The following is a 27921-nucleotide window of genomic DNA, read 5'->3' as shown; positions in this document are numbered from 1 at the left end:
TGAACATTGTTTTATCATCAATCAGCATATTCTTTACCTCTTTGAAGATAAAATCAATGGTAATCAAGACTTCTTAGTACAAGCCTAAAGACAAGCAATAATTTTTATCTATTGGGCTATCATGATTAGCTAAGAGAACCCCTTTTAGTGTATCAAGTGCACATGATAAGCCTAGTGGCTTAACAAAATATCTCAGAAGAGCCATAACTAGTCAATAATATTAAGAGTAATATAGTTTTGGTTATAGACCTCTTACTATTATCTCCCACCTAGTGGCAAGCATACATTTCTAACATACTAGCATCTACAAGACACAGCACAACAAAACAACAAAGATAAGCCCATGCCATATTATGTGCTCCTTATTTGGTCATTGCTATGGTATTACAAGATCCTCTATAAGGTCTCTTTATTAAGAGCTGGCTTATAACACATAACTAATGATTACTTGATCATATAGCATATGCTCTGTGAATTATTGGAGATGACTAATACCTGGTGACCAACCCCTTGACTTTACCAATAGACAATTACTTTAATATCTATTGTTAGACTGGTTGACTTGGCAATATCCTCATTCTTATTCCCTTATTATAATCAAACCCTTGTTTTTGCTCCTTGATCATCATGCTTATAGATCTCAATCATTGATTACCCTATATTTGATACCCCAATATTTGGGCTTATCCACTTCTCTCTTTATTGGCCAGATAACCATTTACCTTTAGAAGCATAGACTTTCTATTAATCTTGCCCTAAACTGAAATATAGTATATATAGAATAAACCAGAGACTTATCTTGCCAGCTTGTTCATCTTTGTTATCCACTATCTGTTCTTTTCTTGACCCTTGGTACTAGCCCTACATTATTAGCATCTAGGTCTTTGCCAATAGGCCAGACTTTTGATTATCAATAGAACTGTGGTCATAACATTAGTTTAACCTATACTTGTGATTCTCTCTATTATCATTGTTAACTGCTTAGTCAATATATTAATACTAGCTATGTTTTATATAGGACTAGTAGTATTCTATCTAGACTCTGGTGGGTAGCATATCTACTATTATCTGGACCCTTACTAGATTGTACCTCTATACTTGTAAAACAATCTTTGTGACTACTTGGAACCATGATATTATTATGAATCTCTTATCTGCCCCATGCTATGCATTAAAGTAGCCACTAGCATCTATATCAGACACACTTGGATTTGGCATATTCCCTCAGTGACTCAGGAGCCTTCTGGCATATTATATACAAAGACTAGGTCTTAATACTCTTATTGTCGATAGCTTTTATCTCATAGTCTTTTCTATATACTAGGGATAATATCATCTCAGCATTGTTATTATCATAGATACCACATGGTCATGTTAACAATAAAGTGTTAACTATAGACAATAGGAATGCACTGGCAAACATAATAGCTATCTGTAATATAGATGTTCTTATAAGCATGCCAATAATGCCAATTGTGTAGTCAGCTATGAACATGAGTGGTATACATAACTTGACACTCTTTGTAAGGTGTGTTTAATTATAATAAGAGACAGATTAACTTATTTAGAGGCAGGGTGCCTATGGGAGCATAGTTGCTTTCATAAAGAACATTCCTAAAAACATTATTGATAGGCCATTTAATATGGCACTAGAGACTAGTGCCAACATAACTACCAATACTAGTGCCAATATAACTACCAAGACCAGTGTTAATACAATTACTAATGCAGCCACTGAGACAATTACTAAGACAATTACCAATATGGCTACTAAGACAATTACCAATATGGCTACTAAGACAAGTGCCAATATTGACAATAGTAGTGTGGTTAGGATATCTAGGAATCCCATTGAGACTGCTAGCTATAACAATGGTAGGCACTTTACTAAAGGGTGGCTAGTAGTAATAACTAGTACTATACACAATCCCAAAGAGTATATGAAACAACTTGTAGCTATGACTATTATGACCCCCAATCTAGGAACAACTTCTACCAGTATAAGCTTAGATAAAGTGAGATATAATCGTATTAGTGTAAGAAATGCTAGTTAATCTTTATGGCTACTATGCATTATTTATGAGCATGGGTCTACTCTAGGCACTAACATTTAGAAACCCCTCCTCTCTTGTATTAGACCCAAATTATACCTAATTATTGATAATACTTATCTAAGATAATTAGAATGTATTATGAATAATTATCTATAATCATTTATCAAATCTGTAATAAACACCTTATTGATTACAATTCTAGAGTTTACTCAAAATCTCTAACTCAAGTACAATAATACAGACTCTAAATCCAAATTATGTGAGTGCCAAAATATTTTTTTATCCTATATAGAGTGTATTATTTATTTTTATTTAGTATATTGTATTCTTATTTGGTACTTGAATTAAGATCATAAAAGCCCTGATTTTTTGAATATTTATTGATCAAAAATAGATTAAAAATAAGTGAGTAATAAGATCAGAAATATTGAGATTGCCTAAATTATGTCAACATATTTGAATTACCAAGATATCAGTTTAGACCTTATGGCTCAGTAGCTTAGAGCATTTATTTGGAGTATATACAATTATAAGATTGTAAGTTTAACTCTGGCCAAGGACAAGTTTTTCATAAGATAAGACTTTAGGTTTAGATATTCAAGTAGTGACCTCTATAGATATCTATAGGTTATAAATTGTAGTAATAGCAAGAAATGACAATACTATAATAGATTCTATTTTTCTAAAAATCTATCTAACTAATTAGCTTTAATTAGCTCTAAAATAAAGAGGGGGTAAGCAAAAAATTACTAATGCTATTCTAGTAAAACTTCATAAAATTATCAATAATTAGAGCTTAATAAAAGAGAGGCATTTCCCAGATTTAATACCCCACTTTTGGAAGCTTTTCAGTATTCTTTGACTGTTTGGTATACTTAGGTCTAACTAACCTTAATCATTTTAGAGCTCTTAGTCATTTATCAGGTGCCAATTTTGTGTTTAGACCTCTACACAGATATTTGGAGCAGTTTACAGTCATTTTATAGATATATTAGCATTTCTAGCATTTAGGGCTGCTTACAGACTGTCACAGCTAATCACTAATTGGTTTGGTACACTCTATATCTTCAGCATGCCAAATTAGCATCAGTATATCAAATTGGAGGCCACTGAACACTTTGTTGACTTGAGATGGATCTGTCTTTCTATTTCTTATTGTCTTTATGCCTTCTATTGATCTTTTCCTTCTTTATCTTTGAAGCTCTCAAGTTTCTAATTGGTTCACCTATGTAGCATATAGTTTTTATTTCCAGGTCTATATACACTCACTTTGGCAATCTCTCCACTTATTTAGACTTCAGAGCTATTGCTTCTTATCCTACATTGTTCTTACCATCACTCTCTTATCTTTCTTACCTTTGACAGCTCTTGGCATACATTTTAATCACTCTACACCTCTGCCAATCTCCCTATTGTACTTGTTTGGACCTACTATAAAAGGGCACCTATGGCCTTTGCAATAAGATCAGCTTTGGCTCCCTCTTATTCAGATTCCATTTGTGCGCTTGAATCTATAAGACTTTGAAGTCTTGACCTTCTGATCCTCATTTACATTTTGCCCCTTTGTTTGTGTTATTGTATTTGATCACAATCCTTTGTTAGAGCCCTTATCACCTTGCTCTCTTTTACTCTTATCTATTTTGTTATCCTTTGCCAGTGTCCAGTGTGGCCTTGTACCCATTCCTTCTCCTTTGCATTCCAATGAAATCCTAATTAAACATCACCTAGCTAAAGATTTCAATTTTGGAGTTGTTTGTTCAGTCCACATCACATTCAACTAGTGTCTACTCCCTGTCAATTGTGTTTATGTCACTTTAATTGCAGCTATGCTCCAAATACTTTTAGTATACTCTCTTGTTGGTTATTGCACAGCTAATAGTTCTTTGTGCACTAGAAATAGCTCCTGCCTACCTATACTTGTAGGGGTATTTCTTGGGTGTGTTTTACACTTAGAGGCATCATTAGCATATCATAGTAACTGCCAGGCATATGTCACTTCTGTCCTAGAGTGTGTCTATGCCATGATGCTAAAGAGTTTGAGATACAAAAACATTTGTGGATATCTATGGAGGCAGAAAAATTCAGACAGCGCTAAAGAAGGTTTTGATACCTATTGGAAGATGTTGTCTAAGTAGGACAAGAAGGTACATATACTACAATATTTGTTAGCACAAGGATGGTATGGTAACAGCTTCTTTTAATAACATAGATCTATATGTTTAAAGCAAAAGCTATGGTATATATTATGCTTATCTGATCTGCTTTTTGATGTGATTGACTTATCAGGGGTTTTCATAAAAAGCAAGACAAAGTTCTAAAGGCACTTGGTATCCTATGCCAAGAAGGATTTTTGGTATTTGATCATGGTTTGTTTCAAAGTGGGGTAGTGGGAATTATAAGTAGAATTTGCTATACTAGGATAGATCATAATATACTGTACAAGCGGAATAAGATACAGAATAGTATAATCAGTGTGTTATATGCTAGCTAGCAATAGGAACTCTGATTATAATAACAAATGGTACTAGCTTGTAATAGGATAATAGCTAAATTCAAGGTATGAGAATACAAGTGTTCTAGCAAGGAATAACACTATCAGTGATATTAAAATAGGCATAATGACACTACACCATAATATATGCTAATAAAATAACAAAGTAAAATAATTTAGTAAAGGGCCACTTATTTATTAGAAGATAGCTGGCTCTATCTCTAATAGCTATGGTTGAGTATACTAGCTCCAACTGGGAATAATCCTTTATATAACACATTGATATGCTAGAGATGTCTTTAAGTGCCAAGCATAATACCAAACCAACCTCTAAAGTAGGAGGTGCTAAAGCTAGTATCTGATACATAAGGAATTGTTAGTAACAACTTTAGAAAGTAAGGGCATACTGAGGAGCAATAGGGAATGTGAGATTATAGTGCCTAAACAGTTTTGGAACTATACCAAATACTGACCAAGTGTTTAGTTAGTAGGTTTGGTGTTTCTGTTGGGTAATAAGAAAGGTAGTGCCACAATTGACAACTACATGCTTTAAGAGCCATATAGGACTCTGACAATATATAATGAAGGACAAGAGGTACAATTGAAGAGATAAGTATAAATATGAATGAGACCAAACAATAAGAATAACAAGTTTTTGAGAGTTGACAAAGATAATTTCAATGATTGAGACAAGTGTGAATAAGCTTTGAACTATGGGATATGAAAGCTAGTTTATTCTAGAGTTGTATGTAGGTTTTTATAGTAAACAAAGCCTCTAAGTAAAATATGAAATAGAAAATAAGAGTAAATACTGAATAGGTAGCAAGACCTAATAAACAGTGAAGATAAGAAGATAGGTAAAATGTCCATATGGCTTTTGAAGGTAATAAGGTAACAGTCTATTAGTGATGACAAAATTCCAAATGTTCAGTATCTGTCATTCAAGCATAGATAGCAGGAACAAATACTAGAGAGCCAATAAAAGGAAAGAAATAGTAAATGTATGACTTAAATAGCCAAGTAGTAGTACATAATTGCCTTTAACCAAATATATGGAAGCTGGGAAGATAAGAGATAAGAACTGACTGGGTATGGATAATATTGGCCAAATAGACTGTCTGCTCCTGATTTTGTAAGAGTTTATTATAATACTCCTTTGGTGCCTCCTGCATAGTTATGGTAAGTTTATGCTATGTATGTGAACTGACTCAAGTGCTGCTAAATATTCTTTGGTGGCTTGTAGTTATTTGGATAGGGGTCAACTATCTTTTGTATAAGTTGGTGTCTTTCCAAAGCTTCTCAAATACCTTTCGTAGACCTTAGAGCAAGTATATGCTTATTAGCATCATGACAGACATAGTCTAGATAGCTGCTGAGTCCAAAGCTTGAAAAAATGAAATATGTGGGAATATATTTTCGAAATAGGCAAATTTTGAGATCTCAATATCAATCAAATTCTTTTTATTGTGTTTACTATTTCAAAAAAATCTGAAGCAAATCTAAGCAAAATTACATCTTCTAGAGTATTTGTGAAAAGGTTCCAACAAGTACTATATAAGTATTGGGTCTGCTTCTAAATATAGGGGTCTTGTAGAAAACCCTCAAAAATAGATTAGGAGGCCTAGTAGAAGTTTGTCAAAAGTTGGCAAAAATGCTCAAATACAAAACTCCTAAATTATCCAATTTTTGCTAGATAAATTCAAGTATTTTTAATATTTTCCAAAATTTCTCAGATTATATTCTTAGGCCTTAAAAAGTCCAATTTTTTGCTAGACTGCCTAGATTATATTATGATCATGCTTATTGGGCCCTTGTAATAGTCTATTCCAATAACAATCTTCATAACTACTAGGCAGCCTTACAGCATGAGGTGTACATTATGGTATAGGGTAATATCCTTGGTCATCTACATCTAGTGGATACTACTATTGCTGGTTAAGTAATGCAGGCTATATCATAAATGGCCAACATAGGCTTATACATATAAGCTTATAAGGAATAGAGCTCCTTATCTTCCTTGTCAGAAAGAGACAAGTGGAAAAGTAACAGCTGAGAGAAAGCAGCAACTTAGATAATGCCTAGAAGATACATGTGGCATTCTTATACCCTTCCCAAAGTAGTATAAGAGGCCTATAGAGTAGGCTAAGGTTCTTTAGTCTATTCTCTTTGTACTAGGATAGTCTTCATACTATCTCTTTGTTCTACAGTAGTTCCCAAACTACTGTCCACATCTGCAATACTATCCACTTCCATGCTACATGTACAGTCAAGACCTTTGTCCCACTCTTTCTCATTGAGTGACCTAGGGAAGAACCTCCTACTCTTGGGGTTATTGAATAAGCAGTTTATAACACTAGAATAGACTTCTCTTGCTCTTATCTTGCTCAAGCTCTAGCTTGCTGCCATACTCTCTCTCATAACCTTACTTAGTGGGGATATAGACTCTCATTAATAAAGCATTACTGCTTACACTCTAGAGCAAGACTTAGGCTGGAATTATCCTCCTGGCACTACATGAACCAACAATTAGTTCCATTATAACAATTGCCCTATCTAACAAGAAGGGAGCCTTTCGTTCTACATAAACACCAATACAAACACTCCACCTAATTATAACAATTGCTCATACAAAGATGGGCATTACTATTTTACCTTTGATGATAGAACAGAGGAAGAATTCCTTTGAAACAAAGCAGAGAACCATTGGGACATATTACCCTAGTACAGAGATCTGGCACTGATAATCCCCAATAAATTGGAGCAAGAAGAATCCACTTCTTATTCAAACTCTAACTCATTACATAATCAAATACTGATCAATACTTAAAACCTACCACTTATTGCCAATATATTAGGACAAATGTTAGGAACCACTCTTTCCATGGCCATATAACCTAGAAGAGAAAAGGTTAAACTCCCAGACAATTATATAGGCAATCACATCGAATCCCAAAAATTCATGCTCTAGTGTCTCCTTTTTGTAGTAGAATCTAACAGATACAAGTCTAATTAGGACAATATTTTTCTTGTGCTTTCATGTATAAGATATGGCATGGCAAGAGCTTGGGTAGAAAACTTCCCTACTAAAACTGTAGGGGTGACCCCTTTCAAAGATTTAGGAACTTGGACAGATTTTCTGGCCAAATTTAAGCTTTAATTTAGAGAAACCAGCAAAACTGATAAGGCACAGAACACCCTCATGGCCTTTTCATAAGGAAAGATAACTGTGGATGAGTACTCCCACCAATTCATTTTAATTGCCACCAATGCTGACATCTCTAAAAAAAAACAAGTGCCTTATTTCTAGTAAGGACTAGACATATAATAGACAAAATCTATGACAAGGAAGCCCAACTTATAGATGATATCCAAAGTTGGATCAATACTGCTTGCAAAATAGATAAATGACTAAGAGTGCAAAGTGCTCAAAAGGCCATCCTTGCCAACTCTACTTCCTTTCAAAGCAACTTTCTAAATTATTTTTGTCTCCAACCCACACTCCACTATAACTCCACAAATGCCCCTCAAAGAATGAACAACCAAGTTATTGGCATGGATATTGATGCTATGAGAAAGTGCAATGCTGCCAGCCAAAAGCAAAAGCATGATGGCATGCTAACCACTCTATATTATAACTATGGAAAATTAGGGCATTAGAATTCTGGCTGTCTATCACCCCACAGAGGCTTTTAACCAACTCGAGGAGGCCCAAAAAGATTTATGGGAAAGACAGGGAGAAGAAACTGTGCAGTTGATCTTAAAGGTCAAGATAACTCAGGACCCACTCTGGAAAACCAAGCAGGAATGTATCAAGGAATAGAGATAAGGAATACTAATTGCAATGACTAGTAGATACCACAATCTGGTCATCCGATAGAATATCCGAACCCTTCCTCATTCCAACTACCTTCACAGGACCATCAGCAATGCTTCATACTAGCTGACAGATGACAAGAGAATAAAGGCTTCAGTTATACTGCTAGAAGAGCAGTCCTTGGTGAATCAGAGAAAAAGAAAAGAAAGGATCTAGTGGTGGAACTGGCTCAGGATTTTATGTGACCTCTTTTTTACCAGCAAAAGAGAAAGGTCAAGTAAAGCCTGAATTTGAAACACTGTTATATATGCATATCAGAGCTATGAATAGCTACATCATTACTTCTATCTACCTTAACATGTGAATTTCAAACCAAGCTTATTATGCTGGAGCCAGAGCAACTATTAACTCAGCAAGCAAAGGAATGATAGTAAATGAAGTGTGGGTTAGAAAACATAAATTCCCTACATATCCACTCAATCATTCTATTTTCATCTAAAATGTCAATGACACCATTAACAAAGCAGGCCTCATTTGACTAGCATTAGATGTAAACTTCACAATCTAGGACATCCATGGACAAATGCATATGGACCACATTCAAATGTTCATCTCCAATCGAGGAAAAGATAACATCATCCTAGAAACAGATTAGCTAAAATACCATGACCCCTCTATTAGGTAGAGGCATTGTAAAGTACACTTTGATCAGTGTCCCCAAAACTGCTAGCAATCATATGGGTTCACCAAGGCAAGGGAAGAACTACCCAGAACAGGCTGGTTATCAAATAGCGAGCATATCAAACTGCAGAACAAACTACAACTTGCATCTCACACTAATAAAACTCTTTAGAAAATATTAGAGGAAATCAGTCTCTACAACTCCTGTGTAAGTTTCAGCATCTATCTCATTGCCTATATTAAAAGAAAGTTGGCAATATGATGGCTTGACAAGCAAATAGCCAGAAAGAAAGAAGAATATTGCACTCAAAAAGACATCAAACCACCTTCTTTATTAAACATCCTAAGGGTGTCCTCTAGAACCAATTCCTCAAGCATATTATTAAAGAGGAAACCAGCATTCAAAAACTAGCCCCAAAACCTTTAGGGTTTGCTAGTTTTGACCAAGACCTAGAAGAAGAAATTATTGTCACCAACCTAAAAAAAGGGGTCCCCCAGGCACACTATAAATACTTCAACATCTTTAGTGAATGAAAATCACAATGTCTTCTGGAGCATACCTTTTGGGACCATACTATTGGACTCAAACCTATGTTTAAACCTCAAATACCCAAATATATGCTCTAAGCCCTAAGAAGCATGACAAATTATGAAATTTTATCAAGGAACATCTCTCTAGGGGAACTATTTGTAGCTCCACTTTGCATAGTGCTACCCTATTTTTCTTTATTGGAAAAAAAGACAGGAAATTGTGCCTAGTACAGGATTATTGCCATATCAACAAGCACACTGTCCCAAATGTGTGCCCCCTTCCCTTAATCTAGGAACTATTAGATGTAATAAAAGGAGCCATAATATTTAGTAAACTGGATATGCAATAAGGATATAACAATATACACATCAAAGAAGAGGATAAGTAGAAGGTGGCCTTTGTAACACCCCTAGGCCTTTATGAACCCATGGTGATGTTCTTTGGCCTTACTAACTCTCCTTTGACTTTCCAAGCCATGATGAACATGATCTTCCAAGAACTTATTATAGCAAGGAAGATAACAGTGTATATGAACAACATTCTCATCTTCATTCAGTCCACAGTGGAACACATCCTGATCCTCAACCAAGTTTTCCAGTTTCTATGTGACAACAATCTTTATCTCAAACCCAAGAAATGCAAATTTTACAAGAAAAAGTTAAACTACATCAGATATACCATTTCTAAAGATCATATTGCAATGGAGGACTCTAAAATCAGCACTATGAAAAACTGGCCCATCCCATACATGGTTCACAATATCTGATCATTCTTAGGTCTAGGCAACTTTTATAGGAGGTTCATCAACAATTTCCTACTTATTACCTGACTCCTCCACTTTAGACCTCTAGTTTTACAGGGTCGTTTCTGCATTAGGAGGCCCTAATTGCTGACACATAAGATAACAAGAGCCACACTCTGCTAGCTGAATGATATAATGCCCTAATGGCAATGTGGGGTTAAATATATCCAGAATAATATAAAAATACCAAAGGCTTGGTCCAAAATGATTGTAAACTATCTAGGCATCCACAACGATGAAAAACTAGTCTCTATCTAAAATGACATTAAACTATCTTTATCTGGAATAACATTAGACTACCACAAACCCATGGAATGTGGCTGTATTCTGGCAAAGCACAAATATTAGCTGTCTGTATTGCAGAACCCTGCCTATAAGTGGTCAAGGTGCTTTCATATTCTACTGCCTTTCTATAAAAAAATATTAGAGTCAACCAGGTTCAATTCCAGGTAAGGGGTCTGAGAATATAGAGGAACTAGCTTTTTCTCATGAAGTGCCTAGTCTAGTCTTGAAGTTGAAGACAAGAAATTCCACTTCAAAACCTAGTTAGGAGGCAACTAGGATATGTGCCTCAAGTCAAGCATCTAATCAAAGCAGCTAGATCACAAGACTCCCATGGCTCACATAGTAGAAGAGTGATAGGAACTGGCCATCCACACCAAACATCCATTCTACCCATCATCTACCATGATAATAAACTGGACATTGTTTTGCCCCTTTGTAGTTCTCTAAAGGAGCAAAGCCAATATCTAGAATAACACTAAACTAGCCATTGTTTTGCTATAATATTTGTAGTAGAACAAGTCCACAATGACTATAAACTACTGCCCTTTCATGTATAAGGATCATGTATTGTTGTCTTGATCTAGACAACAACACATCTGAGATAATGCTGGACTATTTAGGCCTGCAATGACTTTAAACTACTTATCCCTCTTGATATAGGGATTACTCAATTGATGTCATTATCGAGAATAATGAATTGATTAAGTCTGAAATGACAGTAAACTACCCTTATCCTTGGAGGGCCACATTTATCATGACTCAAGGGAAGCAGTCAGACAATAGCAGTTATCTATCTCATGATGTTAAATTGAGAGGTATCTAACTTGAGACAATAAGTTATCTAGTTTGATAAACCATAAACTATTACTATTATACCTCAGTGGAACCTTACAAAGCAAGGTCTGGTCTAGGGCCCTATGCACATTACTAATGAATGTTCTAGCATGCAAAAACATTCTTCTTTACAGGTACTCTATGTTAACGATGAAGCAGGTCCAAGATAACCTTGATGTGAATTATATAGTAATAGCAAAAGTCACCTTATCCATAACAATGTTAAAATAAGGGACTTCTAGAATGAAGTAAAACTACTATATACCAACAAATCTAAATTCATCTAGAAATAATATATATCCTATTATGTATTCCTCTGCCCTGCTTAGTAATCAAAGCATGACCTTATACTATTTAGGGTAAAAAGCACTAGATTTATACTAAAACAGATATTTCTATCTGATACTTTATTTTTCTAACTAATATAAGGGTATTAATTTACTATATTTAATTTAGTCTATTACAAAAGACATTCACCTACTCTTAGTCCACTATGTAACTGCTAAGGATTATAGTTTTAAGCATTTTCTCAATCCTCTAGTATAATATAGGCAAACTATCTACTTAAGAAGATCTAGGAAAAGAAGCTGGGCTTCTATAAACTCTTACTCTTTTTTACACTTATTAGTACTATGTGTGTCTTCTTCCATGTTTGTGGCCTTATTAGGCACTCTTCTTTGATATAGTTAGTTAGTGTGTTTCATAAACACTATAAGTTAGGGATAATACTTGATTGGATTCAGAATTATTCCTGCCAAAGCTAAGAACAACTTGTATAGGACCTTCTATGAGATTGGTGTCATTGAATGAGTCATGGAGTTTTATTAATAATATGAAACTTATTATATTTCTTATTAGGCAGAGTAAGAGTGAGCCTTGCTAATGTTTGTTTGATTTTATCATGACTGGTGTTGGTAGCCAATCCATTGTTAAAGACATTGTGGTATTATACAACCTCTGTAAGTGCCATGTATTTAAATATTGGAAAATGCCCTTCAATGGTCATGGTATCAAGTAGTATATAAACTAAGTGCCAGATCCCTAGAGGCATAATGTTAAGGAATTTTTAAGCTAATATATATATCTTAGATAGGTTAGAAAGGTACATACAAGTAGTATCACTTTATAAGCAAGATATTGAATCTGTGAGTATGTCAAAGGTAGTTGAAGTCATTATATCCCAATAACTGGACCTTTTTCTGCTATCTTAGAAATTTTATGCAGATTATAGATCCTTTGACCAAAACATAGACTATCCAGATCTTGGCACTATTGTATATCCCTACTAAAATGCATAGACTCATGGCATTATAATAAAAATATGCAATATACCCTTCATATATAAGTAGGTTCTAATTTAACATCTTAAAATATTGAATAAGATATAGTGGGGCCTTACTTTGTAATAGTTAGGCACATAACCCTTATCTTTTGTCTTCTACCAACTATGTTAAATTTTAGACAGAATATTGCTTGCTTATAAGTACAATATTAGGTATATAAATTTAGTACATATATGAGATAAACTAAGGGATTTCAGATAGTGGCAAATCTAGAATATTCAATAGGTTTTTATATATTCCTAATTTACCCTTTAACCTAATAAATTCTTTCAGTGAGGACTAGGTATAAATATTAATAGGAAGTTCCATACTTGTTATATCAGGATCTATAGATATTATTACCTATTATAGTATATAAAAGTGTAATTTAATGTACTAGTCTAATATTAGTAATGCTATTTATACTAGTATATATCTGCCAAAGTGGGTATACTAGTAAACAAAGAGACAAACACAAGGGCAGTAGATACTCATCTTGCCAGATTATAGTTTGTTCCAATGAGCTATATAGCTTATAAACACCAGTATAGTCACAATACATAACTTGTCTAAAGCAAGTGCTTGATGAATGTGTGCTAATGCTGCTTAAAGGTGAGAATATTCTAAATTACAAATGCTTTAAAGAATATGATCCCAAACCTTTATTAAGCCATGGTAAGTCCTTATACAATCACACAAACTCTATAGATATGTTTACAGATTCCTATAAACTAGGGTTTTAGACTATCACATGAACTACTTAGTAGTCCTTACTTTTCTATAAGACCTTAAGCATTGAAGAGAATAGTTAAAGGAGCATAATAGATGCTATATTATAAGCCATATAGTGGGGAATAAAGGAGAGATATATAGACCTTTTCTTGCTATTTATAAATATGTGGTAGAAATATGTCTATTTTATGCCACCATTACATAAGTAGTATACTTTCTCTATGAAAAATCTTTAGTAATTAGTGGCTAGGCAAAAGGCTTTAAGTATTCCAAATACATATATAAATAGGATATAAGGTAGGTGCTTAGGTCTTATCAAAGTTGTAGAAAACTTTATTCTAGGCATAAACAAGCATAATAAGTGCTATTAGTATTAGTATTGATTATTAACTATCTGTACCATAGCTAGTGCCTTAATATTAGGCTCAAAAAGCCCAGCACCTAATCTAGTTGGCCAAAATAATAGTAAAAAAGTTTTTATATCTTAAACAGCATAAACTTTGTAAAGTTCTTAAAAAGACAAATATGTTAATATAAAATTATAAGCCTCTATTATATTTAAAATTTTCATCCATAAAAAAAAATTATGTTTAAGTATTTATTTTTATAATGTAATCGATAAAAGAATTTAGAATTTTATAAATAATAATTAGAAACCTTATAATAAAACTATAAAATAAATTTTACTTGGTATTCATTATAATTTTTTTATAATCTACCTGCTAAGTATTTTATGTTATTCTTGTGCCTAGTTAGGTGATTTAATAGTAGAGTCCTATATAATAAAATATGGCAACAGGGACTGGACTGCTTATTTTGCAGTCCAATGCCGTGCTTTGATGTAAGCGGCATGGCCTTTGACCCCATCGTCTGAGTACCTATGATTAAAATATCAGCTTTAGTACCAGTAATTGTACTGGCTATATCTGAAAGTATGCTAGCGAGATATGGAATTATACTGGTGAGATATGAAATATGGACATTGGGGTAAGCAATCTGTCCAAGTAATATTGAACCATCTTATATGATCACTCATGTTTACACAAAAAAATAAACATTCATGGTAGCTAAACAAATCAGTAAAGGGCATAGTATATACGGGGTATCGTATATGGGACATTATCGTGCAGTTATCATGATTATATGAGACCCACAACGGAGGTGGGGGCTATAGGCTGAGATCCAGACTCTTCAACACTTTAACGCTGAGTTATATTGTTAATAATGCATAATACATAATAGAAAATAGTTGATTACTCACCAAATTTGACTGCCTCTCTGTATTATCATTGTAAGTTGTCGGCACTCCGAAAAACACACAGAAGGCGTTGCATATGTGGTCCCTCTCAAAATTGGTATGGGTATCCTTGAGATTGCCATTACTGAAGACCTGGCCCAAATCCCTTTGATAAAAGGAGATATCAGCTTTGGAGAAAACTAGGCTATAACTAGAAAACAGGACCAACGGGTGAGTAATTATCTGAGGGTCCAATAATAGGCCTTTGCCTCTTACATGGAGCAGAGTAGAAACTAATATGAGCAGATTATAAGTGAGTATTTATCGGTAGTCACACACCTTGAAAATCTGTCACAAACGCCGCTTTTGAGGTCTTCCAGTACTGTACGTGTTGGCAAAATGCCAAGAAGGCACTATGCAGCTGATCATCTTCATTATCATGCAGGATTGGGGCCGCTGAATTATTGTTGATATACTTTTGCCATGGTTCGTCCATAGAATCTTTGATTAGTTCTTCAAGAAGATAGGCATACTGGTGTTGGCCTGACTCCGAGCTTGAGATGGCAAGCGCGGCCCTAACAAACTGGAATGGCAGAATATCAAGGGGGCATGGGTTCTCATGCTTCTCGAGCTCACTGTCGATAAATTGATATACGATCGAGAGAAGTGCACTGGCCCACTGAATGCAGAGGATGTCAAGGATAAGATAATGGATCTGGCTGTTGATGCTACGTAGATGTATAGAATTAGTATCTGGATTACGATAGTAGGCCTGCTTAATGGCAATGCGCGTTTGCAGCTTTCCAAATTGCTTGAACAGTAGGGGATTGATTGGACATTTGTGCATGATTTTGAATGACCCGCGATATGATGACGATGTGGGAGAATAGAAGAGGGTTGCCTGAGATGGGATGACTTCTTGCATCCAAGCCAAGAATCCGGAGTCTGAAGCTTGGTGATCTTGGATTTGCTCAACTAGGCATTGGAAGGACTTATTTTGGCAGACATAGATGGCCACACTGATGGGAGAAACATCGCCTGAAGTCATACATAAGCCCCGGCAACCAATGGGTATCAAGATTATAAGAAAATAACTTATGCAAGGCTTGTACTGACCACTCTTTAGGGGCCTGTTGCCCTCGAAATGCATGCCGGACATTGTCCTCATATGTTGCATTGCCAGACATTGATGAGTCCACTTTGTTGACTTGAGATGGAAGAAACAATAGTTTTCGAGGCTTGTCGAGCTTGATCTGTATCGAAGGGTGCTGCTCGTCACTATCAGATGCTAATGCCGCTGTGGAAGGTGTACTGAGCTGTCAAAGTAATTTGTAAGTACACAGAGTGCACAATTACCTTCTAGTACATGGCTGTTTTCATGCCGTGCATGGAATGTTGGTAGATAATTAACGTACTTGTGCTCGCTCCTTTCCTTTCCTCTTGTCTGCATTGACCAGCACTGTGAACAACGCCTGAACGGTCAACTGTTGTCATGACTACAAAAGATGTAAGATCAACTACCCTCCTATGAGTCAAATGGCTTCGCTTACTGTTTTTTCTTCCTTTTTTGCAAGTCCTTCTTGTTTGAGGGTGTCGTCAATATGAGTAGTGATTGTTGAATGTATGGCGGGGGGAAGTTCAAGCATAAAACTGATTGTCAAAGCCTTAAACTCGATAGGATTGCCTTTCTTGCGTCCATTAGGTTTGTAGAATTCTGAAGATATGGCATCTGACTCTGGATCAAGAACCCCAAGCTCGACCCAGTCCATATTTTGGAGAATGAAGGACTCAACAGGGACATGGTAGTCCTTCGACCAAGTGATAAACTCTGGATATAGTGTATTGTACATGATGTTTTTCAAGTCCTGCCCTCCAATCCGAGCTGGTACCTCTCCTATCGAGCTAAAAACATGCTGCAATCCTTGTAAGTAAACGAACTTTGAACACTATAGAGAACACATCCCGACTGGTATGCCACGTCGACGACCCGAGACCCTAGTCATCATGGTTGCCATCACAGTGACAACCTCACCCTTTGCTCCAGTACGAGCATACTCTCTCAAGCGCTGCTGCATGACATTGAACAGTGCATGGGCAGCTTGGTAGCCCAGATTCACTTGGGTTGTGATATTAAGCGGCAGAGGGAAAATTGGCACAGTCGTGCTTGTACTTCCAGATGTGGTACGAGGTGGGCCACCAGGAACATGCACTCAAGGAATCTTCAACGCACGCTTTGGTGGTATGATTGGTGGAGGCGGCATTCTCTTGCAAGAGGCTACTTGCACTACTCCTGCACCTATGTGTTGAACTGGAACTTCTATAATGGAGAATCTAGTCAATTCACAATGAGCAGAAAAACAGCTACATACCTCTGCATTGCGCAGCCGCAATGTGTTTCTGAATCCGTGCATAATTTGGCAACCTTGGTTGGACTATTGGAGTCACTGAACTTAAGGAAGCTTGATCTTCATAGCAGCAACAGCAAGAAATATGGACTTTTCTATAAGCATTCAAAAAGAACAACTCACTGGAGCTTCAAGAGACAGTCAACAATTTGCATTGGTAATACGCAAAACACTCAGAACACAGTTCTCGATCTTTGTCGCTCGTCTTATCTTGTATAACCCGTATTGTATCAGTTGACAATGTACAACCACATGTCTCTCTTCCATGACACTTCTGTTGTGGGATCTTGGGTGTAAAAGATGCTGCGAGATCAGAGTCATTCATAAGAAGTTGAATGATTGAAACAAGCATGAGTTTAGAAACGGATGTGGAATTATATTAGAGGATTATAGAGATAGATGGATTCAAATAAGGGAAAGGTAGCGCGGTGTGTATCAAATACTGGGAGGTGGATATTGCATGGATGATTAAAGGTCTAAAAAAAACAAGCACTTTTGTCCAGTATCGCTCGGATTATTCCGATAGGACATACATCAATAACTTTGATTCACATACTTGTCCAGACCATAGTGTTAGGCTACGAGCAAACCAGACCTTTATTACAATGCCAAACAGTAGGTAATGAAACTAAAAAATGTCTATAGCGCCATCAGATGACCCCACATCTGAGCCTGCATCCGAGAAGTCAGCATATAGAACTTCCGACTCCTGTTGCCGACTATCATAAGAGCCTCGGTTTTCCTCTGTGCTTGTCTCAGCATCATGGCTGCTAAGGTGGAAGTCCTACAGTCCCGACATGAGCGGGACTTCCTCCAGTTCATGCTGACTAACACTAGAATGCTGGTCTAGTATGTCTTGAAATGCAAAATCTTGCGGCTCGTCTCGGAGAAGTTAGATAAGATGACAGAAGATGTTCCAGAATAAGTCAAATGAGACTTGAGGTTCACTGAGATTGAGATATAGCGGCTGAATACGATCGACAAACTTGTCAAGAACAAGTTTGAAGACATCGTGAGCTGGCAGAGCCCATCTCTGTTCCAGCTCATTTATGAGGGCATCTGAAATCACAACCTATATAGAACATTTGTCAATGGATACATACAGAAAAGGAACAGCGCAATGCACCTTGAAATCGATAGAATCGTAGTGATGAGGCTGCTGGCAGATCAGTTCCGGAATCCCATGGGGCAGAATCTTATGCCTGTTTGCATGATGAGCAGTCATATTGCGCTGGTACACCCAAGCATCAAGCTTGCACTGGAGCCATGGAATTGCTAGCCAACGAAACAGGAGCCTAAAATTTATTGAAAAAACATGAGATAGATACATTATCGAAAAGAGAATGACGTATGCCTCCAATGGATTACCAATGTCGTACCAACTATTCTGTATACCGATATCAAGCAGGTTCTCAAATCCGGGGGCCCAGTCTGCTCACAGGATTGACCAGTGAGACTCTGGCTTGATATTTTGATATTTCCGCATCCACTGATGCTGCAATGTGTCAGCAAGCGATGGGTCTAGACGGTGACATACCAAAGTATGGGCATTGGCAACACCGAAATTCTCGGACCCAGGGTCGCTTTGCATGATGAGAGGGATACCTACAAGTAAGGAATCAACCCTGTGCATATCTTCAAACAAGCAAGAAACACACCCTTTTCACAGCATGCCGTTTCGATGTAGAAGCTTGCAATCAGCCTCGGATTCTGGTTTGTCCACCAGATCTTCATCCAGTGGATGAACCTATGATAGGGATCAACACAGCAGTGCAGGAACAAACCAAATCACTTCTACTTGTTATGCTGATCCATGGCCCAAATTGAGTTGAGACCAGCAGCCCAGAACATGTGACGCTTGAATTTCTGATGCCGATGCTTCTTGACGGCCTCTGGCTCGGTAAGAGTGAGATACTTAGCAACTAAAGCTCTATGCCAGAAAGATGTTGAGACTTCACAGATATCTGGTAAACTGAATTTCTTACCAAGGAACGCAGATGTTGTTCTCAATTCGGAGGGCCTTGGTAATGGAGTCAGCCCACGATTGGGAAAACAGCGCTTGATCTCAGCAACATGGACAGCAATTGTTTCGATAGTGTGAGCTTGCTGCTGAGTACTTTTAAGGCCCCATTTTTTTTTGCAAGCGCTGAACCATTTTTGTTCTTCAAGACAATATTAATAATGCAACTGCTTGCGGGATAACAATGAGTGGAAAATTACTCACCCTAGTCCAAATACTCCCTAGTCCAAATACTTCTCGATCAAAATTCTCCAATGTTAGCTCAGCGATTTGTATATCTGTCAAGCCAAGATGATAGTATAGCTTGATCCAAGGCTCCAATTCGTCCTCTGGAGCTGAAGCAAGATATAACTCACTTGTCAGATATCCAAACATGAAATGCTGACTTCACGCACATAGAGGTTTATACTGGTTGGGCATCTTGAAGCCCAGAGGATGCCCAAGGAAACAATTGACAGATGTCGCTGTTGACAATGTTGAAGATGCAGACGAGTGTGAGAACGGATGACAACATTGCAGTTTGATCACGGATTGCTCACCCTGATGTCCGTATTTCATATCTCACCAGTATAATTACATATCTCGCTAGCATACTTTCAGACATAGCTGGTACAATTACTGGTACTAAAGCTGATATTTTAATCATAGGTACTCAGACAATGGGTTTCTGGGGTCAAAGGCCATGCCACTTACGTCAAAGCATGGCATTGGATTGCAAAATGAGCAGTCCAGTCCCTGTTGCCATAATAAAAAGAGCCTATGGCAGTTTTTACAGCCCACTGCTTTAAATATGCAATTTAGTAGAGTGATACATATTATAGTATAGAGTATGTACTAGAATCTCCCTAGGGTTGATGCTTATAGAAGCTGAGCCTTACTGAATCATACATATTTAATATATATAGGAAGATATCTCTAAGATATCTTCTTAGCTATGTTATAGATAACCTTGTAGTTTGGAGTCTTACTCTAAGTATGGACTAGGTATTTAGGTCTGCTAGCATAATCATTAAGTATGGAGGCCTTATTAGGCCTTATAATATTATTAGAATAATTATTATGGAATGAATAATAAATAGATATTTTAAGTGTTATATTCATTGTTATATTTAGAAAAACTTTCTCTTTTAATTAGATTTAATCATTCAAAATACTAATCTGAGCTAAGTAGAATATATTATTCATAATCAACTTTATAATCAAATCTATAAATAAAGGTAGTATTATCAATACTACTATAACCCTATTAGAATCTACAACCTAATTGTAATTTTACATATTCCAAATCCAAATTATGTAAGTATTACAATCTTATTATTTTATTATTATTATTAGTTCACTATAAAATAAATAAAAGATGAATGTATAAAAAAATTGTAAATATTAAGATTGTCTTATTGATATTAATGTATTTAGGTTATTAGGTAAATAACTTAGACCTTTAGACCTTTAGACCTTATAGCTTAGTAGTTTAGAGCACTGGCCTAATATATATAATTATGAGATTATTAGTTTAGCTCTAATAATAGATAAGTTTATTATAAGGTATAGCTTAAGTTTAATTAGTAAGCTTTATAGATACTCTATAATTAAAGATATAGTAATAGTAGAGAAATTATAAAGCTTGGTTGGTTGCTATTTTTCTAAAAATTCTTATAATAAATTAGCTCTAATTAGCTCTAATTAAACTTTATAATTTTAGAATTAGAGAGGGGTTAATTTAAAAATCCTAAATGGTAATTGGCAAAAATCTAGCTAAATTTATGCTTAATTATGGATAATTTAATATAGAGCTTTTCTCTGATATATATTGCCTTTGTAATTAAAGATGGCTATATAGATAGTCTTAATATTTGAGATATTATATATTAGATAATGTGTTATTATTACCTCAGCTACAATCAAGATATTTTCATGCTATAAAGCATTGCCTTATACTTGGCTATTCCTATATAATAAATTTTATAGAAAGATATGAGGAATAAGAATATAGTATATCTAGATAGTCTATATGGCACTCTTTGTGGGATTCAGTTTTCCTAGCTTATTAAGACTTACTATTATTGTCACTGTACTTCCATCAACTATGTATAAGCTATTGCTATTGCACCAGTTACCCATCCAAGAGTACATAGCTCTTTTGGCCATCTATTAGTATAATTTATAAAAGTAAGATATTATGGCTAGGTATTATAAATATCTTATATATATAGACTTACTTGCTAGACTAGTTAAAACTTAAATAGTAGGAGAGCATTAATTATAAAGACTTACTATGCTAGCTAGCCCACAAAGTCTATTCTTCTAGGCAGAAATAAAGATACATATCTTTATTCTTAATTTTGTTACAAAGCCATATATTTACTAGGATTGCCAGCTATGTATTAGGTGAAAGATAAGACCTTACTTATATCCATAATATATAGATGGCCTATGAGATATCTAGACCCTTGCTATGTTAGTGGAATATGTATACTAGTTAGTATAGACAAATTAGGTTAATTTTATTGGTATTAAAGAAAAAGTTCTTGGAGAATCTTAGAATATAGATCTTGTGGCACTAGCAGACTTAGGTCAGCATTAATGCTAGAGTTGATCTAGATAGAAGGAGGTCTAGTATCTATAAGATATATAACCAAGAATGTGTTAGATATTATACTATAGAATAGTTTGTGCTTACTAGACCTTTACTTTTAGGTGTAAAAGTTATAAATAGATCTCTTTTGTCCTTTTTTTTATAAAAGCAAGCCTTAATGAGCATATTTCTATAAGGTCATACTAGGTTACTAGTGTCTCATATTTAGGCATAATACACTGTTATATACTAGCTATATAGTCACTCTTTTTGGATATTATATATGTTATTATAATAAGAGTAGTCACTATAGTGTTTATTTTGCAGTATTATATTATATTCTATAGTATAGTAAATTACACCTAAAACATTATCAATTACTCAATTATTATGACAAGAATATTGCAGACTGTTGTGTGATTGTCCTCATATAATCAATTGTCCTCATATAACTACCTTTGCATAAATACTGAAAAGTGTCCAACAAAATCATTCTTTATTCTTGGACAAGGAGATCTAATCTTTTGCCTCTTTATTCTCTCAACTAACTATCATCACTTCACTTCACTTGGTAACATTATATGGTAAATTCTGCTTAAAATATTACTGATCATGCAATTATCACAATAAGCATATCATGAACTATTGCATAATTATCCTTATATAAATACCTTGCATAAATACTGAAAAGTGTTCAAAAAAATTATTCTCTATTCTCAGACAAGGAGATCTGTTATTGCACCTCATTTTCTCAACTAGTTATCATCATCTTACTTTACTTAGTAATAGTATATAACAAATCATGCCTAAAATGTCAGCAATCCCACAATTATCATGACAAGATATCTGACACCTTCTTGAAGCTCAGTCAACCATAGGAAAGCACACTCATTCTAATACCGGAGGAGACAGCAATGTTAAGCTAAACAATATAGAGTAGCATCTTGTCAGGTGGCTCATGAAGTAACATCAATGTCTGGTTTGGGGTGTATAGCACATTCAGCCCTTATTGCCCTAATGCCTAGCCACTTCTGACATGGTAGAATAGAATTATGAACTTTGATCAGGCCTATAAAGATGAGAATTTGTAGGTAGAGCTTACTTGGGAAATCTCAGTGACCATGTTTCACCTAGAATTTCTAGTATTGGACCAGGATGCAGTGCCACACCTTTATGACCTAGAATAGAGCGACCCATCTTGCCCTCATCAGTATACAATCATGTGCATCTAGAACAATAAGTACAAGATTTGGGATCAGCTAGAGCATAATGCGTAGGACTGGCTCATATTCCTTAACTGGCATGTGCATCGAGCTGCAATTGAATGCATGTTCTTTGCAATGAAAGCTTGGCTGCATCAAAACCCTCTCTTCCTCAACAGAATATGTGAAAAGTGCAAAATGATATGTTTGCCAAGCTTGAGAAAAAGGTGGTATTGTATTACTGCTGCCATTTCTGCTTCATGTGTGGCCAATTGCCTATGTTTCCTCTTATGTGCCTACTCCATCTACCTTCTGTCAAGATGGCTCTCTATGAGTATTCTCTGTATAGCTCAAACTATGACTCAGACTTTTATATATTTTCTAGTATGTGGTTTAATGTAAACAGTCTTACCCATGCAATCTCTCTAACAAACCCTTATGGTAGTTAGGCAGTGCACCTGCTTGTTGAGCGCAGTGACAACAAAGTGACTGGCATAGCGACTGGCATAGAGAGAGTGCCAAAAAGAAGCTCTATAACAACAGGACTGTGGTCCAAAGGGTAAGAGTCTAAGTAGAAACAAAGAACAGAAGGGAGCGCACCTGTGGTCCAGAGGGTAAGAGTCTGAGGAAAAAATCGCCCTCGGACCATGGGTATTTAAGCTACAGAGAACAATAAGAAAACGAAAAAGGAAGGTATGACATCAACAGGTCATTATAGGTGGTCTACCTTACAAAGTGGTCAAAAGCTCCACCTGTAGCTTGGTCTGGAGTGTCAATAACATCACACAGGACCACCTGAGTCAGCCAACCCAGTAAAACAATAAAAACAAAGTGAGACAGTCCAAATAAAGAAGGAAAGCAATATACTCGCTCTAGGAGTGGCTGTAGGGCTGCTCCTAGCTGTAGAGGCGAGTAATCAATGAGTCCCAAAGGTGGCATGCATGTGGCACCCATCCCACATCAACTCGAACAGCCACAAACAACAGGTTCGGCAACAAGTATGGAGATAGCTATGTGATGGAGCAGAATGGGAGCAGTCATTAGGTTCACATGTGACCAGGATAATTAGAAAACTCCACTCACCAAATCTGGTCCCTTTTGGAAGGAAACCTCAACATGAATGTTTGACTTCAACGTTTCTTCTTCCCAAGGAGCCATGAACACATTAATGGGGAGGTTGATCCAGATGCTCTGATCTGTAAAGCCTAGCAGGGAATCATAATCCCTTTGGATGGTGTAAGGTATGTTGGGTAAGAGCTGATGGTTAAGAGGCTGTAATCACCACCCGATGATAATATTCTAAATGCTGGCCAGTTAGTGCAAAGGATAAAGCATGCACGTCATATCTGGCACAGTTGGCAGCCTCATCCTCATCGTCCTCATCAGGATTGTTGCCCAGTATGAGGTCCAGGTATCCCTTGATGAACTTAATGATATTGTATGGATAAAGGGGACATGAGGCAGGCAGCATAGTTGACAATCAAATAAGAGCTGTGAAGACAAGGAGTAGCTGGGTAGTTGAGTGGCTGAAGTCAAGCAGATAGAAATCAGTCTAGCTTTTATCAGTGTTGTATGAACAAACATATGTATATTAAAAAGAAAAAATAATTTTTGCAAAAAGCTTAATCTATGTAACTATATGGCATAGACGATATACAGGTGGCATTTGGGTCAGTCACAGGTTAGACTAGATTAGTAGGAATACCACTTGAACATTACAGACACCCTCAAAAGAGTTTATACAAATCCTCTTGGCTGTTTATTCAAATACTATAATATAAAACATCTTATTACACATAAAAGCCTAAACAAAATGAGCAAAAAGCAGAAAGGTCTAAGGCCAAGGATACATTCAGGGGGAGGAGCTGTGACTTTTGCACTAACTGGATAAACACCTCATGAACACTTTAGAAGGTACTGCTCTCCTTACACCATAGATTATGCCAAATTTCGGTGTCTATGGGAGGTTCTTGTCATTAGCATTGTGACTATACTTCATGTGCACATGCTCAGTGAGCATCTGGTAGCCTGGGCAGTTACTAGAGTCTAATGGCAGAAAAGGTTGCCATTAGTAGCCTAAGTCAGATGCAAGAGACTTGAGAAATCTTACTCCTTGTACTTGAGCTATAGGGCACCCTTAAGACAATAACTGAGAACCACTCACCACTACAGAGGATATCTGTATAGTAGTCAGTGGGTGTGTATGTTTGGCAGCTAAAAAATGCACCTTGGCTGAAGACACTGTTAAGATTGCTGATTTTGGAATCCCAGAAATAAATATTAAGTGGTGTATTAGCTAGGGAAATTACAAATTCCCATGGCAAAGATATTGAGCGCAGTTACAACGAAGCGACTGGCACAGAGAGAGTGCCAAAAAAAAGCTCTATAACGACAGGACTGTGGTCCAGAGGGTAAGAGTCTAAGTAGAAACAAAGAACAGAAGGGAGCACACCTGTGGTCCAGAGGGTAAGAGTCTGAGGAAAGAATTGCCCTCGGACCACGGGTATTTAAGCTACACAGAACAATAAGAAACGAAAAGGAAGGTATGACATCAACGGGTCATTATAGGTGGTCCACCTTACAAAGCGGTCAAAAGCTCCACCTGGAGGTTGGTCTGGAGTGTCAATGACATCATATAGGACCGCCTTAGCCGGCTAACCTAGTAAAACAACTGAAACAAGGTAAGACAAGGTGAAAACAAGGTGAGACAATCCAAAAGGAGAAAGAAAGCAATATACCCGCTCTAGGAGTGGCTGTAGGGCCGCTCCTAGCTATAAAGGCGAGTAATCAATGAGTCCTAAAGGTGGCACGCATGTGGCATGGATGCCACATCAACCAGAATGGCCACACACTCCTGATTGCACGCCTCTACAGCGTCCAAAACACCCTCCTAATGCGGCAGATCCTCTAGTCCCATCAGGCTGCAGCAAATCTTCACCTTCCTAGGTGGAACAGCCTTTGTCATGTTGTTTGTGGCCATTCTGGTTGATGTGGCATCCATGCCACATGGGTGCCACCTTTGGGACTCATTGATTACTCGCCTCTATAGCTGGGAGCGGCCCTACAGCGGTTCCCAGAGCGGATATATTGCTTTCTTTCTCCATTTAGACTGTCTCACTTTGTTTTCACCTTGTCTCACCTTGTTTCAGTTGTTTCACCGGGTTAGCCGGCTGAGGCGGTCCTGTGTGATCTCATTAACACTCCGGACTGACCTCCAGGTGGAGCTTTTGTCCGCTTTGTAAGGTGGACCACCTGTAATGACCTGTTGATGTCATACCTTCCTATTTCGTTTCTTATTGTTCTGTGTAGCTTAAATACCTGTGGTCCAAGGGCGATTCTTTCCTCAGACTCTTACTCTCTGGACCACAGGTGCGCTCCCCTCTGTTCTTTGTATCTACTTAGACTCTTACCCTCTGGACCACAGTCTTGTCATTATAGAGCTTCTTTTTGGCACTCTCTCTGTGCCAGTCACTTTGTTGTCACTGCGCTCAACAGTACCACAGCCGACTCGCCTGCTTCAGCCCATACAAGCCCTTCATCAAGCGACACACCATCTCAGGTCCTCCCTGCTCAAATCCTTCAGGCTGCTCCATGTACACCACAGTGTCCAGATCGCCATTGATGAACGCATGGGAGATGTCGACAGAGCGCAGGTGAAAGTCCTCGAGGGCAGAAAGAGCAAGGATGGCGCGAATGGCTGCAAACTTGGCTGTGGGGGTGAATGTCTCGAAGTAATCAAACCCAGGGCGCTGACTGAAGCCCTTGGCGACGAGACGAGCCTTGTAGCGCTCGACAGAGCCATCCGTGTTGTGCTTCACCTTGAAAACCCAACGAGAACCAATTGCCTTACAGCCCTCAGGGAGTGGAACAATGTCCCAGGTCCGATTCCGAGCATGAGCCTCCATCTCTTCCTCTGCCGCCTTCTGCCACTGATCTGCATCAGGGCGCTTCATTGCCTGACGATATGTCGAGGGCTCAGCCTTTTCAGCACCAGAGGTGAACAGGGCACGCTCGACTTCAGCCAGAAATGTGTCCTCAACAATAGGTTCCATCTCTGCCTCTCCAGAAGCGTCAGGGGCGTCCTCAGCAGTGTCCGAATAAGCATCATTGTCTGCAGACAGTGTCCTAACCTTCCACCATTCCCCAGGAGCGCGACGAGTGCGAGTAGAGCGTCGAGTAACAGATGGGCCTGGTTCAGGGGTAGCAGAGCGATTCCTGGAGCGCGTTCTAAGAGCAGGAGGTGGCGCTGGAATGACAGGAGGGGGAGCATCAGGAGGGACAACGACAGGAGCAAGAGGTGGAGGAGGTGCTGGGTCTGCCACAGGATGATCCTGATCGATGGGAGCGTCCTCGAGGTGACCAGCATGAGGAGGAGCATCTGCTTCCCCCCCCCAGGACTGGCACCGGATCCACATCAGCATCCCAAAGACTGAACAGAGACGAAGGAGGAGGGGTGGCAGACTGGGGCTGCTTGGCTTATGTGCATGTGCAGAGGGACAAAAGGGATGGATTTGGATCGCATATGGAGAAGTGCGTGTTTATTGGGTACCTTGATGGCTACAAGGCGTGGAAGTTCTACAATCCTGCGACTCAGAAGGTCATCATTTCGGAAAGGGCAGACTTTGATGAGCGATTCTTTCCTGGGACTCGCCACTTTGATGCTAACACCCAGACCCGCAAGTGCGAAATGTCCCGCTTCTTCCCATGGACCATCTCAAATGGCGTCTTGCCCTTTAGGGTAGATGTCCAGAGTCGATTCCAGACGTGCACATAAGCAGCCAGAGCCTCGCCCCAGAAAGCAAGCGGCAAATGCGATTCAGAGAGCATGGCAGTGAGGGCCTCCATGATGGTGCGATTGGCACGCTCTGCCACGCCGTTCTGCTGTGGCCGATTGCACGCCGTGTGCCTCCTAGCAATCCCATGCTCCAAACAAAA

At 37.6% G+C, this 27921-nt stretch overlaps 6 protein-coding genes across 6 annotated transcripts; 2 read left to right on the top strand and 4 right to left on the bottom strand.

The window, feature by feature from the left end:
* Positions 1 to 14817: 14817 nt before the first annotated feature.
* Positions 14818 to 17505, bottom strand: HETIRDRAFT_216132 (uncharacterized protein; the record flags this gene model as incomplete). The annotated part of the gene is made up of 10 exons (XM_009552322.1): positions 14818 to 14950; positions 15014 to 15055; positions 15120 to 15878; positions 15904 to 16081; positions 16196 to 16268; positions 16335 to 16705; positions 16763 to 16953; positions 17011 to 17101; positions 17154 to 17284; positions 17336 to 17505. Coding segments are annotated over 10 exons (2139 nt in total), but the record flags the coding sequence as incomplete, so codon positions are not given.
* A 576-nt stretch (positions 17506 to 18081) lies between these two features.
* Positions 18082 to 19629, bottom strand: HETIRDRAFT_326449 (uncharacterized protein; the record flags this gene model as incomplete). The annotated part of the gene is made up of 8 exons (XM_009552321.1): positions 18082 to 18261; positions 18316 to 18484; positions 18629 to 18678; positions 18727 to 18794; positions 18848 to 18936; positions 18988 to 19351; positions 19410 to 19544; positions 19605 to 19629. The coding sequence occupies 8 exons, from the start codon at positions 19627 to 19629 to the stop codon at positions 18082 to 18084; spliced, it is 1080 nt and encodes a 359-aa protein (XP_009550616.1).
* A 4080-nt stretch (positions 19630 to 23709) lies between these two features.
* On the bottom strand, positions 23710 to 24144 carry HETIRDRAFT_327358 (uncharacterized protein; the record flags this gene model as incomplete). The annotated part of the gene is made up of 4 exons (XM_009552320.1): positions 23710 to 23781; positions 23854 to 23886; positions 23937 to 23996; positions 24070 to 24144. 4 exons carry the CDS (start codon positions 24142 to 24144, stop codon positions 23710 to 23712), a joined length of 240 nt encoding a protein of 79 aa, XP_009550615.1.
* A 1181-nt stretch (positions 24145 to 25325) lies between these two features.
* Positions 25326 to 25618, bottom strand: HETIRDRAFT_327122 (uncharacterized protein; the record flags this gene model as incomplete). Its single annotated transcript, XM_009552319.1, has 3 exons — positions 25326 to 25383; positions 25439 to 25498; positions 25569 to 25618. 3 exons carry the CDS (start codon positions 25616 to 25618, stop codon positions 25326 to 25328), a joined length of 168 nt encoding a protein of 55 aa, XP_009550614.1.
* Positions 25619 to 25985: 367 nt separating this feature from the next.
* HETIRDRAFT_327793 (uncharacterized protein) lies at positions 25986 to 27315 on the top strand (the record flags this gene model as incomplete). The annotated part of the gene is made up of 5 exons (XM_009552318.1): positions 25986 to 26224; positions 26296 to 26355; positions 26411 to 26480; positions 26633 to 26639; positions 27260 to 27315. 5 exons carry the CDS (start codon positions 25986 to 25988, stop codon positions 27313 to 27315), a joined length of 432 nt encoding a protein of 143 aa, XP_009550613.1.
* Positions 27316 to 27448: 133 nt separating this feature from the next.
* On the top strand, positions 27449 to 27661 carry HETIRDRAFT_247763 (uncharacterized protein; the record flags this gene model as incomplete). Its single annotated transcript, XM_009552317.1, has 1 exon — positions 27449 to 27661. A coding segment is annotated over one exon (213 nt), but the record flags the coding sequence as incomplete, so codon positions are not given.
* Between the last annotated feature and the right edge of the window lie 260 nt (positions 27662 to 27921).

This window comes from Heterobasidion irregulare (genome assembly GCF_000320585.1).
Source record: "Heterobasidion irregulare TC 32-1 unplaced genomic scaffold scaffold_10, whole genome shotgun sequence".
NCBI classification, from domain to species: Eukaryota; Fungi; Basidiomycota; class Agaricomycetes; order Russulales; family Bondarzewiaceae; genus Heterobasidion; species Heterobasidion irregulare.
This window is presented reverse-complemented; position numbering and strand designations above follow the sequence as displayed.